This window comes from Myodes glareolus, chromosome 9 (genome assembly GCF_982192425.1).
Source record: "Myodes glareolus chromosome 9, mMyoGla1.1, whole genome shotgun sequence".
Classification (NCBI taxonomy): Eukaryota; Metazoa; Chordata; class Mammalia; order Rodentia; family Cricetidae; genus Myodes; species Myodes glareolus.
In genome coordinates this window covers 37064079-37080726 of record NC_142034.1, presented here as the reverse complement: position 1 = coordinate 37080726, position 16648 = coordinate 37064079, and the positions used below count along the sequence as shown (strand labels likewise).

Below are 16648 nucleotides of genomic sequence, written 5' to 3'. Positions count from 1 at the left end.
TCATTCAGGGCAGCATGATGTCATTGAAGTCCAAAAGTTCTCTGTAGCTAGAAAAAGATGCATTGTTCCCTGAAATAACTTAAAGACTGAAACCTGTTGGCACAGAGTACAGAAAACGCTCTGCTCCTGAATCTCAAGAGTATTTGGTGATGTTCAGCCACCAGCCTTCCTGATGATCCTCCGAAGAGAGAATCATGTATATATAGTACAGATTTCAAATTTTTCATTCTTAAGTGGGTTTAAATTTCACTTAGCTTTTCACATAGCTCTACAGTAGATAGGACTCTCTCACTTGGAATGTGAGGCCGTGTGTGGGTGAGCATAGTTGTGTTTGATCAGCACCCTCATATCGACCTCATTGCAGTTACTTGTAGGACCCTGAATGGCCTCGTAGTGCCTGAGAAAGTCGGGAGGCCAGACTTGGCCATCTGCCATCACTGTTGTTGAATGGCTGTGTTTTCTGAGCTTCTGGAGCCACACTTGAGATGTTTTCTTATTGTTAACCAAAAACAAAAGACCAGAAAGAAGAACCCAGAAACCCAGAAAGAACTGAAGGAAACAGAGTTCCTTCCACTGGTGTCACGAACTAGAGCCGCACATTGCGTTCATGCTGCTGTTTGGTTACCCATTGCTTTATGTGCATTCTATGCAAGGGGCTCGTGACCCATGTGTTCTTGACCTTTTTAACTTTTTACACAATGCAAATCTTTAATTTATCTAATTGTAGTAGTACTACATAGAACCACACATTTTTTTTTTCAATCTTGAAGCAATGCTGATGTCCCTTTAATTACATTGATGTCTGACTTTGTCCTGAATGCTTGCGAAGCACACCAACCACTGAGAGGACTATTTCTCCTCTGCTCGCTTACAGAGACCATCATGACAGTGCTGAACCCTGCATCGTCCTTGGCATAGAGTAGGTTGATGGTACTGAAGTTATTGAAATTTAACTGTTTCTTTGGGTGGAATTTTAGAAACCATTTAATTCTGTGAAAGTGCAGCAAGTTTGTGGCAGGAAATTTGCATTCCCCCTGAAGTAGTACTGACTTGCTTCTAGAACCTGGGACTTCATCACACATGCTAAGATGTGAAGGAGGTTTAGTAGAGCTCAGAGGTGGAGGTTGAAATGTCACAAGGATGTTTGTTGGTTCATAATTATGGCTAGCAGAGTGTGATACTTCAAAACACAAGGAGTTAGCAGCATGGGAGGTGGTGTTTTCAATTTTATTTTCTTTACATAATTAAAAAAAAAACTTCTATGCACACTGATCTTTGTAATCAGCTACAGAAAACACCTCAGAAGTCAAAACCAAGATTCTTCCAAGTTTTCATAGAATTCAGGACATATTCTTTGATTACTGAGAAATTTTTATGTGTGTGTTGGGCCTAGGGATATAGTCTTCAAACCATTTCATCTTTCTCTTCATGATTTTACTTACTTTGTTTTATCCAAGTGGAAGCAGTTTGGGCTGAGACTGAAAGGGGTGTTTTGCAGAGATCAGCACTTGACAAACTTGTTTTGCTTTATTGGCCCCCGTGACACGTGAAACATGTATACATACAAGCATGTATTTCTATGTTCACCCATATATCACTCTCTGACAGCAGAATATACCAGGTGGGGTTTTGTTGTTGTTGTTAAGCTGCTGTTTACTCTTTCCCAGCATTCCCAGCGTGCCTGCTTCCCTGAGAACACTGGCTGGAAACATTCGGGGTCACAGTTACCATACAACTGCCCAGTGTTCTCTGTTTATCCAATGTCTGTGTGTGGAGACAGTCTCTTTAAAGTGCTATTTCTAAAGTAAATTGCCAGTGCTTCCTTTGCATGCACGTAAGGTGCACTATAAATTCCTGTAACAGAAGTAGGGGAAAAGATGATAACTTTACATCTTGACGCTCCTTCGCCTTTACTCTGGCAAGTCTGTCAATTACCTAAAAAAAAAAGCTGGTAACGAACTAGCAAAGGTCGGGGAGATGCCTTAGTGTGAACAGCACTCGCTGCTGTGCTAGAGGCCCCAGCATTACATGGTCGGTCCCAACCATAACTCTGATTCCAAGGAATCTGACTCATCTGACCTCCATTGTTACCAGGCACACGCATGGTTCGCATACATACATATATACATACACACATGTGCACACTCAGATACACAACTACATATAAAATTAGTTTATAAAACTCCCCTTTTAAAATTAAGATGATTCTTCACAGGGCAGTGGTAGAACACATCTTTAATCCCAGATCTCAGGAGACAGAGGCAGATGGATCTCTGTGTTAGAGGTCTTTTATACAGAGTGAGTTTCAGGGCAGTGAGGGATACACTGAGAAACCCTGTCTTGAGAAACCAAGACCAATAAACAAACAAACAAATAAATAAACAAATAGTTGAATTATAGTTTAGCTTATGTTATTAGAAGTATGAAAAATGCATCATTGATATCCTTTCTAGTGTTGCATCTAAATTTTGTGTAAAATATTTTGACATAATGTCTTTGAGAACATTTTATTCTTGTTGGTACCAAGTGCATGGCCTCGATCCTGATGGGATTATTGGTTATTGATGGACACGGGCTGCCCCAGCATCCATTCTTGTTTCTACTTCCTGCCTTGTGGTCCTTTGAACTTTTCCTGTTCCTGTTGCACATGTGCCAAATGCTCTGCCCTTTCTGAGCTCTATCTGAGAGTGATACAGTTTTAACAGAGTAAGATTCTATGCTCTCACAGCCACAGTCACTACCTGTCTTTCAGCAGGATTGCTTTCCTTTCCAATTCTAAGGAGCGGTTGGAAACTGTGCAGACTCTGCTCCAGTCAGATGTCTTTTTTTTCCCCCCATCCTACTAGGTTCAGAGTTTCCATTTCCTCTTCCCTTTGACCTGGTAGTTGTTTTCCTCCTTAGGCAGTGAGTGTTGACTACTCTTGCCTACTAGGATTGGAGGAAGTTTAAAACATCCATAAGTATAAGGGAGAAAAAAGGGATATTCAATTAACACGGATGATATTTCTCCTACACTTTAATTTTTCCATCTTCTGGTACTGCTAGAGCATCTTAATTAGGAAACCAGTGAACAGAAGGCCTTTCTAAAATCTCCATGTAGAAGTTTGAGGTTCAAATTCCTGATTTCTTTTCCTTGCCTTTTTTTCCTTCTGGCAGTTTAAAGGAGATTTATTTATTGTCACTATTTCACATATACAAAGAATTTATTTCTGTGTTGTATATTTGGAATATTTACTACTTCCTTTGTAAAGCAGATGAGGACAGAGGGGCTCCTCCTCTTCCTCCTCCTCCTCCTCCTCCCTACTTCCTCATCCTCCTCCCACCCCCATGGGAAATTCCAAGCATACCCACAACCAGATAACAATAGTGCCGCAAACCAATAAACCGCCAGCTCAAGACCAGTGTTGTTCCGGCAATAGTCCACTCCATCCTTGCCCTACGCCCATCCCTGCCACCATAATGTCCACAGTTTCATAACGTCCTAGTGTCAAACCATTCTGTCGCTGTCACTTATGCTAGAAGACAAAGCTTCAGCCTTACACTCAGTATTTTTTGAGTGTTTATTCTGAGAAAGCTATGACTTTAGGTCCAGGGCATGTGGTATGCACACAGTCTCTTTGAAGATCCACATTAGGTTTTCCTTTCTTGTGGAAAGGTGGTTTGCTGCCTGCTCACAGCTCTGTAGTCGTCTGTCACGTGGCTCCCGCTTCACCACCCAGATCGCTGCTCTCCCTGTACTCCCCTGTCCCCTGGTCTCCTCGCGACTTCAGTACACGTCACTAACATCTTTTCTCGTCTGTCCCACGCAACATGTGCTACCTACCACCTCGTCAAGCTTTTGTTATTTTTTTATGGTATCTTCTGATTTTGGGGGGCATTGAACATGAAATCCTCTGCCTTCTGCATGCTGAGATTAGACTCATAGCCCTAGGCATGACTACCCCATTGTTTTTTTTTTGAAAACTAATTTAAGGGAGGAGAGAGAACTGATAGTTCCTCTTGGTTTTGTCAGTGGCAATAATTTTAAATCAAACAAAGGTGATGAATGATTTGGTGGCAGCTGCCTCTTGAAAACATCAGTTGACTTACCATCTTTACGGTATATACCAGAATTAGTCCCCAAAGATTGTTGGAATAATAATGGGTAATTGTTAGGATACTCTTTTATTCATGATGCCATTTGCCATCATAAAAAATGTAGTTGTGATCATTTGGGTTTCATGCTAAATATCAACATGTTGGAGCTAGAGAACCATGATTTTGAAGAAACAACAGTTAATGATTTGGATATTGAACATCTTACATTTTGACACTATCTATGTCTGTCCATAATGACTGAATTAGGTCTCATTTCTTTTTTTGACACAAGTTCAAATAACTAGTTTAAAATCTTTTAAAATCTTGCCTTGCGTCATACTTCATCTCCTTTGTTGGATCTATTTCCGCATAATTTTGTTCTTCTCTCCATGCGTTGCCTTGACGCCATCAAATAAGGTTGACATCGCCTTTGCTGTTCATGGAGGAATAGATTAAGCATTTCATTGAATCTGTATTAAGGATATTTAAAATGCTTGTTTCCTTTTTAATAGCCTATACTAAGGAAATTTTGCGTCTAGATGGATTTACAAATCTCTCTGGTCGTGGAAATGATGAGATTGTTCCCTGTTACAGCCGTGGCCCTTCACTGCTCCTCGCCTGCTTCACCCCTTCACCCCGTGCCTTCTCTTTGGTTCTGTTTCCCAGTTAGCTTCAGTGCTTGATTTCTCTGAAGGCAGGGGGGACCTGGGGAGTTGTGCATTCAGTCCAGTTTTACTGTGAATCTAAAAGTGCTTTTAAAAATGAAGTTTTTTTTTTTTAAAGTAGGGATGGAGAAAATTCACAGCCATAAGGAATGATGTACTTTCAAAGCAACACTGGTGTGTGGAGACACAAAATTTGAGTAACTGTTGGAACTCAGTGAATGTTAGAAATATTTCGTTGTTTAGACAGGAGCTCCTGAGCTGGTTGAGTGCTTGCCTAGCACGTGGGAAGCACTAGGTTAGATTCCTAGCACTACAGAAAGCTACCATGGGTACAGATGCTTTAATCCTAGCAGAGTGACCATACGTTCAAAGTCAGGACTAGGCCTGAAAGTGTGTGCACCTAACCCTAGGACTTGGAAGGCAGAGACAGGGGGATCTTTATGAGTTCCAGGCCAGCCAGGACTACATAGTGAGATTGTCTCAAAAAGAGTCCGAAGTTCCTTGGCTGCATTGTGACTTTGAGACACCCTAGCCTGCGTGGAATCCTGTTTGCAACAAAACTACAGACACCAATAAATGAGCAAAGACCAGTAAGGTCTTTCTAACTAAAGGTTCTCTTTATATAGACTAGTTTCACCTATATTGTAGTACTGAAGAATTATGGAAATTACTCGAAATAGTCAGGAAAGACAACATTTTAATTAATACATAATTTTTTTTCAGCGATTGAAAATGTTTCTCAGACATGCATTTTTATGCCTTCACTCTAGATAAAAGTAATGGATGGGTTCTCGGAATCCGTCACAGGTCATCTAGAGAGTAGGCCTGCCGGCTTCTCAGTGAACCTGGCTGTTCAGATGGATTCAGTTATTTCCAAGGATCTCACCACTAAATGTCCACAGTTGTTTTCTGTGGGTTTTGATTTTTTTTTTAATGACGCCTCTTACTGTTACCCATGCTGACCCTGACAAGATCCCTTCCTGTAGCTTCTGAGTAACTGGGTACAGCATTTGCCAACAGCCTGGCCAGCGTTTACTGTTAATTGGAGATCTTTCTAAGAACTTATTTGATCATTAGTTCATAAATTGCACCTATGTTTCATGTGTCATATCACCTATTTGAGCTGATTATGTTCTCATCTGATTTTCCAATGCACAATTTAGAGAGGTTTAAATTCTTTTTTTTTTCCTTCTATAGCGCTTCCCCCTGGAAGTCCCGGCCCCATTACTCGACATGGGTCCTATGACAGCTTGGCTTCCGACCATAGTGGACAGGAAGATGAAGAATGGCTTTCCCAGGTAAAACTCTGACATATTGGGTTTATTGCAATGAAAATGAAATGAAATTTATGCCCTGGCAAAGCATGCATGGGTAGCCCGTCTATGGTGGTTCTGTTGAACTTGTCCATATTGAGTTTCATGGTCTAAGTTGATGAGGACGACTGACCAGGTCTCTCTCTCTCTCTCTCTCTCTCTCTCTCTCTCTCTCTCTCTCTTTCTCTCTCTCTTTCTCTCTCTCTTCAATTTATTATGTATACAGTATTCTGCCTGCATGTATTTCTGCACACCAGAAAAGTGCACCAGACCTCATTACAGATGGTTGTGAGCTACCATGTGGTTGCTGGGAATTGAACTCAGGACCTTTGGAAGAGCAGGCTGTGCTCATAACTGCTGAGCCATAAGGGAGAATGGAAATCTGTGTTTATTCTGTTCTTTTCCTTACAGGAAAGTGGAGATAATTGGTACACTTTGTGAGTCACCAGATCTATGAGTATTTTCTTATTAAGAATGTCTTAGAAATACTGTTATAGGAGTGCACACATATATTTTACTTGTACATATTACGTCTATACCTCACTGACATTTATCTGTGCTCATGCAAATGTTTGCTTGGATGCAGAGCATACAAAACGCCCAAATGCTTTTGTTGGTTTTCTGCTAGTTCCGGCTGGAATTCCTTTCCTGGCTGTTACCGATGGCCTCCCACCATGCCTAAAACAGCGTCACTCAGCTACTCTCAGCCCACTAGTGGCTCCGTCTTCAAGTGAAGCGCTTTGATTTCAAAGCGACTTGGGCAGATTTCACAGTGGAGCGATTACAGTGACTTCATTACAGATGCTGTTGTGTCTGCCTCCAGCCTGACATCATTTGGGGAGGTTAATGACCTGTCTCGCATTACCCATTTGGCAGCTTTTATCAGACAGGTGCCTCAGAGAAGTCGGACCCTTTGTGGTGTTTTCAGGGAGGGTAGCCTGAAAAGCAGAAGTGGCCCTTGAAACTGGAGGATCAAGCCATTTCTACTTGATGTATGTTTATTCCAGTACCCCAACAATGCTCGCGGGGTGCCCTGTGAATGGCGGCCCATCTTCTGGCATGCGGAGATTCTTCCTCTCCTGGTGCTATCAAGATAAAATAACCCATTGTGCACAGGATTTGTCCAAGAGTGCTGGCACAGAAACCATTGTCCTTCATTCAGCTTTTCTTTGAGAAGAAGGGGTAATGTGTGCTGTCAGTGTGAAAGTGCATACAGTATGTTTGCCCTGCACACAGCAGGCGTGTGAATACTGCAGCATCTGGCTATCGCCTCAGTGAAATTGCACAGGCATATGTTTACCTCTCGGCTCTGTGACACTCATGGCTTTGAGCTTAAAATATACACAATTCTTTATCTGTGGCCTAATTTACATTGCCGAGTGCAACTCTGAGAATCAGAAATCACTGTCCTTGCTCTGAGTGGTTTCTCCTGTCATCAGTGGGTATGCGAATATCCTTCCAAGACCAGGATGCCTGTGGCCTCTCGAAGTCGCATGCCTTTGCACTCCGTGAACCTTGTCAGTTGTGTTTTGTTAAAACTTAATCACTGCAATCTGAGAAACGTAATTAAATATAAAAGAATCAGGGCAAGGACTCCAGGCACGTGGGAGCCAGTTTGATTAGGCCTTTGCGCAGATGTGGGTACGGCAATGGCAAGGCTGGGAGAAGAATAGTTGGATTTTGCCGAGGATCCTCAGAAGCTGTTGTTCCCAGGGTCGTCTGCAGAGCCATTTTCAGGATCCCCCATTTTCTGTTCCTTTTTCTTACAATATTGAGTATAATCCTAGCAATGTTCCACCCCTTCCGTAGAGTTTGATAACTATAAAACTTTTGAATTACTGTTTTACTGTGTGTAGAATCCTTTGTCAACGTTTATGACACGGAGAAAACATTTTGATCAAGTATCACTTACATGAGAGAAACATAATAGCTGCTTTGTTTAAAATAGATGTGAGGGCTGGAGAGACAGCGCAGGAGTTAAGTGCACTGAGTCCCCAGCTCCGCATGGGGTGGCTCACAGCTGCCTATAATTCGGCTCCTAGGGATCCCATGCCATCATCTGGACTCCCTAGGCACCTGCACACAAGTGACGTATCCTCACACAGATACATACACATAAATAGAAATTAATCTTAAAAATGTATTTAAAAAGTAGACATGAGAAAACTTGGAAGCAATGTAAATATACTATTGTATTGTACAAGGATCCAGCTTCATCTGTGAGATGATTTGGGCCTTATCTTGGTTTTCTAGAGCCAAGAACAACTGCACAGTTTTCAAGAGCTTGAGAGAATTACTTAGTCGCCTCCATTGCATGCCCACACTGGGCATGCTGGCTTTGCTGAATTTACAAAGGCGGTCAGTCCCCAGGAAGCTGATCTAGTCACATGTGGTTCACAACTCAGGTTTCCAACTCTACAATTCCTTTTGCTTTCATGGGATTTTTGTGTTTTAGATGTACAATATGGTGCATACATTATGGATAGGTTGATGTATGTACATTTCCACAGTTTTAGGTGAAATTTCTCTTCAGATTATGATATAATTATATAATTTCCCCTTTGCCTTTCCTCCCTCCAAGCCCTCCTATGTACAAACCTCCCACCCCCATTTTCTTTAAAATTCATGCTCTTTTTCTCTTTAATTGTCAGTGGTGGTGGTGGTGTGTGTGTGGTGTATGTGTTTATTCTTAAATATGATTACAGCCTGCTTATTCAATATAATATATATAAGTTTTCAAGGCTGACCATTTAGTATTGAATAACCAATGTGTGCGCCCTTTCCTGGGAGAGACTGTCTCTGCCCCTTGGCATTCCTTAGTTGCCTGCAGTTCTTGGTCTTGGTTGAGGCTTGTGAGACCGCCCCTTCCACACTAGCATGTCTGTCGGTGTCGTTGTTGTTCATGTCATGTTCAGGCAGCCGTGTTGGTTAGACTTCTTTGGTGTACCTTCTTCGGAGACTCCATCTCACAGCAAACTTGCTGTCTCCACCATCCCTGAGACTTAGATGTGGGAATAGGCTCCACAACTCTACATTTTGGTAGGTATAGTTTTCTGTAATGTTCTCTATCTGTCTGAAAGAGTCGTCTCCTTGATGAGGGGTGAGAACTAGTCTGTGGGCATAAGGATCGATGTTGAGAATATAGTTTAATAAAGTGGAGGCCCTAGAATCTCCTGCAAGATCCATGACCCCAGGATTCTAGTCCAGGGTTTAAACAGGTCTAGTCTTAAGAGAGTTGTTGCTAACCACCCAGGCATATGTGCCACGACTGTGGCCTTAATGTTTTTGTGCCTTGCTGGTCATAGATATCATAGCTGGTTTGCTTTCCTCCTTTAGTAGCTTGAATGGCAAACTGTGGTATCATGAAAGCTAGTTCCCAGGTAGGAGACTTTCAGGTCAGATCCATTCACACCCTCTGGGTGTTCTGTCTGAAGTATATGGTCAGCAATAGGGACTTTCATTCTGCTTCTGGGCCATAACCAAGGGCAGCAGCAGCAACCTATGTTTTGAGAGTCTTTGACAACTCTGACCATCAGTTCATAAGAGGGCTTTGAAAGGGTTTCCGCACCCTGATATTGAGTCTCTCTGCCAGTGGAATAAATCAGATCAGGCTGCATTAATAAAACCAGGTTTAATCTGAGCATAGCAACTCCTGGGTGATTTGCAGGGGCTTGGGGGTGGGGTTGGTGCAGAGAATTCACATGGCCTGTTTATGGGCTGGGTCTTAAATACCATGTCTGCATGGTCTTGAGCATCTGGGTGGTGGTGGGGAGCTGCCACTTGGTGGGCTTCCTCAGGGGCGGGGTCTCGAGAAAGAGAGAGAGAGAAAGTGAGTGAGTGGAGCTTCGACCTAAACAGGCTTCTCATCCCTGGTATTGGGCTTTTTGTTACACTATGGCTCTTGCAGGAAACAATTTGGTTTTTTTAAGATTTTATATTAAATGATGTACATATGTTTGTGTGTGTTTGTCGGGGTTTCAGTACTTGAATATATCTTCTCTGAGAGATCAGATAGGAGTGCTGCATCCCCTAGAACTGGGTGTCTAAGCATTAGAAGTCACCAATTGTATGTGGCGGAGGAACAGGAATGTCCATGTAAGTTAGGATTGTGCTTGTATTTTGGCTTGGGTACTCCGAGTGTCTTTACTTCACTAAACTGGAAAGTGAATATTCAAAGAACAAGAGGTTACCGCTGCAGGCCATAATATATTGAACCACGACCCTGTCTCTTTTTCAGGTTGAAATTGTAACACATACTGGACCCCACAGACGCCTGTGGATGGGTCCCCAGTTCCAGTTTAAAACCATCCACCCCTCAGGCCAGACCACGGTCATATCATCTAGTTCGTCTGTGTTGCAGTCTCACGGGCCGAGCGACACACCACAGCCGCTCTTGGATTTCGATACAGATGATTTAGATCTCAACAGTCTCAGGTAAGAGAGAGGAAACCAGGAGGTTAGTTGCATGACAAGATGAAAGCCTTCCTTTGAAACAAGTGTCCTGTGCGGTGTTCACGGCTCCTTCTGACACAGTGTCCTATTGTTGACTACATCTGTAACTGTCATTTACTGTCATCTCTCGGGCTGACCACATGCTGCAGACAGTTTCGTTCTGAAATATCTTTTTGCTAATGCCAGAGCACTTTATAAAACTGTCCAGTTTGTGCTTCTTCTGAAGCCGGCACTGCTGCCTTTAGTTCCGCACCTGCGCCTGTCTCCTTCCCTTACTTCACACGAGATGAAGGGTCAGTGTGCTTCGTTTGTGATTGGTGGCTTGGGTTTTCCTGACCCGTACTCTACTTCCTACTTGTCAGGATCATATACATGTCTCAAGAGAACACTTTTCATTTCTATTTTTTTATGATTCACGTTAGTTATTTTTAAATTTTGTAGTCTCACATTAGCATAGCATTTAATTTACAATTTTCATTTTACTTGTCTTCTCTTTCAAAAGAATTCGAGGACTGGGATATGGCTGAGTGCTAAAGGGGTGCCTCATATACCTGAGGCTGAGTCCAGTCAGCCCCATCAGGAGAAAATCAGTCTGCTAGTAAACTCTGACTGGGTATAATTGCACACATCTTTAATCCCAGCATCCAGGAGGCTTAGATGGGTGGTTGGTGAGTCCAAGGCCATAAGAATACCTTTGCAAAATTTTAAATATTTATTATGCATTGTTTGTTTTTTAAAATAAAATTATGGGAAATTATATTCTAATCTCTGGATGAAATATGCCTTTATTCTTTGTCAACAGCAATAATTTAAAAAAAAAGTAACAAAACCAGAGCTGGAGAGCAGAATACTGCTGCTCATCCCAGGGACCCGGGTTCAATTCCCAGCACCATGTGGCAGCTCACAGCTGTCTGTAACTCCCATACCAAGGGATCTGTTAACTTCATACAGATATACATGCAGGCAAATCATCAATATACATAAAGTAAAAATAAAGTATAAGAATTTCTTAAAAAAAATAATAAAATAACAAAACCAAGCTGGATATGATGGCGCATGCCTGCCCATCATACACAGAGATGGCTGGATCTCTGTGAGTTCAAGACCAGCCAGGACCACGTAAGAGAGCCCCTGTCTCAAAACAAAACAAAGACAAAATTGTTGCCAGGCTAGATGAGGCTTTTAGAATTTTTTTTTTACATTCTTTAAATGCAGGACATAGTTGTTGTGTGCACGCCAGGCACTTGTTTTGAACCTGGGAACTCTGCAAGGAGGGGCTGGGATATAAATGATTCCACCCACCTGCCTAACTTTTATTGTGATGGTCCCCAAATCACTGACCATTTAACTGTCTGGACAGAAGCTCTTCCTCTCATTCACAATCTTGCATGACTCCTTAGATCTACTGCTAAAGCCAGAATCCAGGGTTTTTTTGTTTTTAATTTTTATTTTGTTTAGTGACTGGTTCTGATTCTGTAGCCCAGGTTGTTCTGCAATTCACTGTGTAGTCAGGATGGTTCTGAACTCTTCCTGCCTCTGCCCCCTGCTGAGTGCCGGGATTATAGGTGTGATGTAGCACAGCTGGGCTGTGTGCACTCTTCACGTCTCTTTTCTCCTGTCACGTGTGTTCATTGCGTTATGCTAGTTCTATCCCAGAATGTGTCTGGAAATTTGACTCTGTTCCCTTATGGACAGCATAGAAACTTCTTTGCTTCAGTGAGGTCCTTAGTCCTTTTTCTTTCCTTTTCTTTTTTTTTCTTTTTTCTTTTCTAAATGATTTTGCTTTTACTCCACCAATGCTTCATTTTTCCTTTCTTTTTTAATTTATTTATTTATTATGTATACAATGTTCTGCGTGCATGTCTACCTGCAGGCCAGAAGAGGGCACCAGATCTCATAACAGATGGTTGAGCCATCTATCTTATGGTTGCTGGGAATTGAACTCAGGACCCCCGGGAGAGCAGAGCCATCTCTCCAGCCCCCTCATTTTTCTGTTTATAGACTTGTTCTAACTATATAGCTGAGGCTGGCTTTGAGCTTGCGATCCCTCCTCTCCTTCCTTACTAATGCTTGGATCGTAAGCCTAACCTGGTGTTTTCATTTCTTCCCGTTTTTGTTTTGTTCCTCCCTTCCATAGTGCTAAGGATGGAACTTGGGGCCTTGCTCATGATGGGCAGGTGGCTCTGCCACAGTGCTACATCCCTAAGCCTTGATGCACTTTAAACATGCTTCCTAGGATGAGGTCATCTCCTAGCGCTAGCTTAAGCCCGTGTTCAGTGCTCATCTTTCAGTGACTTCCCTCTTGAACTTCATTTTGTTCCAACTTTTAAACATTACCCCAAGATGTCAGACAGTGAACATAGACAGTTGGACCACATTCTGTGTTGCTAGTTATTAAACACGGGCCATCATTCAGCGATTTGTGTTGACAGCACCACACGATTATGTAAGTATTAGTAAAACTTTTAAAGCAGGAGACCTTTATTTCTAAACTATTTTTTCTCTTCTGTGAAACACACAAGATCCTACCACTGTTTTCCTAGTCACCATCACCTGGTGCTGTTGAAGGCCCCACCCACTTTTGTCACATGAAAGCATCCTTATTGCCCATGTGTATAATCTACCCTCTTGTTTCCTGCAGTTTCTGCTGGGCATCTTTTCTTAGATATAGTCCTCCTAATATTTTATTACTTATTTTTTAAATAACAGTACATTTTCAAAATCTTTCCATTTTTCTTCGAGACCCTCTTTCCTTTTTAAATATGAAAGAGCTTCTAGTATTTTAAATCTAACTTTAAATTGTTTGTGCTTGATTTAACTAGAGTGTTAACATTGTTTGTTGATTATTAAATATATTTAAATATATTAAATAACAATTGTAGTTATTATCATTATAGTATTTGTTCTGAAGCATCTAGAGATTCAGCATTTATACCTTATCCGTCTTGAGCTTCATATTGTATATAATAAACCAGTTTTGCTGAGGTCCAAATTGATTATTACATGTTAATTGATAATCTTATGGAAGTTACTTAGTTGCTGCCCTGGCTGACCTCTGCAGCACAACCTTGTTATCCTGTCTTATTCTTGTTAATAAAATAACAGTGAGTAATAATGACGTGGGAATGTTAAATCTAGTGTGCACACCTTTAATCCCAACTCTGGGGGGCAGAGGCAGGAGGATCTCTGCGTTTAAGACAGAGACTGTCTGTCTGTCTGTCTTTCTATATTTATATATATCTATACAGAGAGATAGACAGAAAGATTGGCGGTATCTCTGCTGTCTTCTGTGGCACTGTGCTCAAAAGACTCTCGTGAAATATTCATATGTATACTTTTAAAAGCCAAAAGTTTTCACTGTTTTTTTCTTTTCCAATTCTATTCATTTTTCACTTCAGTTTTTCAACTCATTCTTAGTCTACTGAACAACACAGGTTAATGAGAAGAAGTTAGAGTGTGCCTGTCACGGTGGGAACGTCATGTCTCTAGAGCTCTGGCTTTGTGTCGGAGTTCGGGGCTGTAGCTCCTTCTTGGTCTGGTTGTAGAATGTATGGTTCTTTAATGGATTAAGCCATTCCAGCACTCCTGATTTAAGATCTGTTGTAGGAAGTGACAGTTTCCATGCCAGTAACATATGTGAACTAAATGAAATTGCATTGCAGGATCCAGCCAGTCCGCTCTGACCCAGTCAGCATGCCAGGGTCATCCCGTCCAGTCTCTGATCGCAGGGGAGTTTCCACAGTGATTGATGCTGCCTCTGGTAGGATGCTTGCAGAGCATTTCTCTGCTTTTAAGTTTTATTTTTTTACACATTATAGAGGATGACGCTCATTTGCTTTCGCCTTTCGTTTTGTTGGTTGGGGTTTTCTATGTCTCTTTACAGAGGTGTGCCTCTGTTTGCTACTGAAAGCTGCTGTGTATTCAGACTTTCTTAGTGTTGGTGAGTGGGGAGGTGGAGCCGGTCCTTGATTAAATGTAACAAACATGGTATTGAAGACTACAGGGTTGATGACTGCTTGCCTTTGATCACTTGAAATGTCAAGCAGCAGCCTTGACAGAGAGCGTAAATACAATATATGGATTCAATTTACTCAACCTGTGGAGTATCAAAGTGCCTGATCTGTGGCAGCAGAGGCAATCTGAATGCTGTATCTTAGATAGTTTCACTGTAGAAAGCATGAAGCTTAGAAATTCATCAGTTTAACCCTGGCATGTCTAGTATAGTTATTAATTTCCTAACCTTGCCATCAGCCTGTGAATGTGTAGCGTTACTATCTGGAACGGGCCTCCTTAGTGACTCTGGGCTGTTCCAGCTTCGTTTGTATTGTAGAGCTGTTCTCAGCCAGGCCTGGCGAATCATTGAGCCGAGTGTGATAATGCGCTCATGTAAGAAAGTGAGGGACGGGAGGATGGTGCTGCACACAGCGTTGCTGCACATGGGGAATGTCTGATGATCTCACCGGAGGGCTGTGTCCCCAACAATGTCATCGGGGATTTATCCACCATTCCACAGTAGTTGAACAGTTGAATTAGAACAGATTGTAATCTATGTTAGTTTCAAAATCCTCACAAACAGTTGATTTGATTGCGGCTTAAACTGTGAAAGAGAGCGGGACCCATTACAAAACTGCCGTCGCATTCTGTCTCAAAGTGTGTAGTCTTCATCTGTTTTCTTAGTTTTTTGAGTTATGTGCTTGTTTTGGTCAATTCAGATCTTATCAAGCGCCTACACCTCCACTTTAATGAGGGATCTTTGATGAGCATACATATCCTTGTTTTTCTGCTCTAAGTTGATAAATATGGTTGCTGCCTGCAACAGGCAGGGGCTTGGGGAAGCTATGTCCTGACTTCCCTGCATCAAATGGGGCTACTGAGACCTGTAAGCAACCGGCACTTGGGCAGTCTCAATAGGCCAGTGCTAACAGGGAACTGGCCTGAAATTACTGCTTACTGTGTTGACGTATTTGTTCAGTATTTAATCGAGGCCTTATTAGGCTTTTAATATGTTCTTAAAAATTAATAATATCTACAATATTATTAATTTTTCTGTCAAATAGACACTAGTAATGCGTGCTGCCAAGTGTCAGATGTATTTCATATAGTATTCTGAGGCAATAATGCATATTATATTGATCATAGAACAATTTTAGCTCTAGGTTAAGTTGTTTCAAGATTAGGAGAAAGTTTAGTGAGCCATTTAATCTATTTTTTTTTTTTTTGGAGAAACCTAATTTGATTTTTGACTAATAGAGTAGATGATCACACTTGATCTGCTTGTATCGCTACCAAAGGTGCAGCCTAAGGTTGGTTGTGAGTTGTTGCTTTGTGGCCTTCAACCTTTGAAATTGTCAGCAGTTTGGGTAGAGAAGGGACTTTTTTTTTTTTCTGGTGGCCAAGCTCTATTATTATCTCTTTATTTTAGGCCCATTTTTCCTTCCTGAAATCCTTGTTTCCTCTGTGAACCAATGAAGGCAGTGAACGTGAGTGCTCTCTCACCTGAGCAGAGACGCTTGAGCCACGAGGAGTTGGACTCTTGTGGATAATTCTCTCACGTGGTGTGGATCTCTTGATGAAGAGTCTGTGTTGTTTGGTTGAATGGATAATATTCTATTATCCACCCAGCATCTACTGTAATCAGGTCACTGCTGTTACAGAACCACTATTCTCCCAGTGTTTAACAAAATGAGCCTAAGTGATTGTGGTTCTTTGTGGAAAGAAATTAATGGGGCAGTTCTAACAGAGTCTATTTTTAAAAGTAAGACATTCATTGAAATTGTCCCTGAATCAGGAAGTGCTACTTTCATTGTGACCCTTGCGTTTGAGTAGTCTTTATTGGGAACCTGTTGCTTAGAGAAAATTCCCAATGTGGGATCTCCTTTTTTAGGTTTCATTGTTCTGCACTTCCTTGTTCCATTTTGTACTGCTTCATGTATTGTCTTCCCGTTTTCCCTTTGACATATTTTATAGCTGTCCTTCAGTTTTGGTGACAGAACCTCCTCCGTCTAACCATGTGGTGGTAGTCTTTTTTTTTTTTTTTTTTTTTTGAAACAGGGTTTTTCTGTAGCTTTGGAGCCTGTCCTGGAACTAGCCACTGTAGACCAGGCTGGCCTTGAACTCACAGAGATCCACCTGCCTCTGCCT

General features: G+C 41.7%; 1 protein-coding gene across 14 annotated transcripts in view; it reads left to right on the top strand.

Annotated features, from left to right (window-relative positions):
* Window positions 1–16648, top strand: part of Bcas3 (BCAS3 microtubule associated cell migration factor) — a 479995-nt gene that overhangs the window by 219573 nt on the left and 243774 nt on the right. For all 14 annotated transcript variants that reach the window (XM_087910149.1, XM_087910146.1, XM_087910147.1 and 11 more), the window contains 3 exons: window positions 5940–6040; window positions 10293–10489; window positions 14170–14267. In XM_087910149.1, coding sequence (XP_087766275.1) covers window positions 5940–6040; window positions 10293–10489; window positions 14170–14267 — 396 coding nt within the window. The remainder of the gene's footprint in view (window positions 1–5939; window positions 6041–10292; window positions 10490–14169; window positions 14268–16648) is intronic.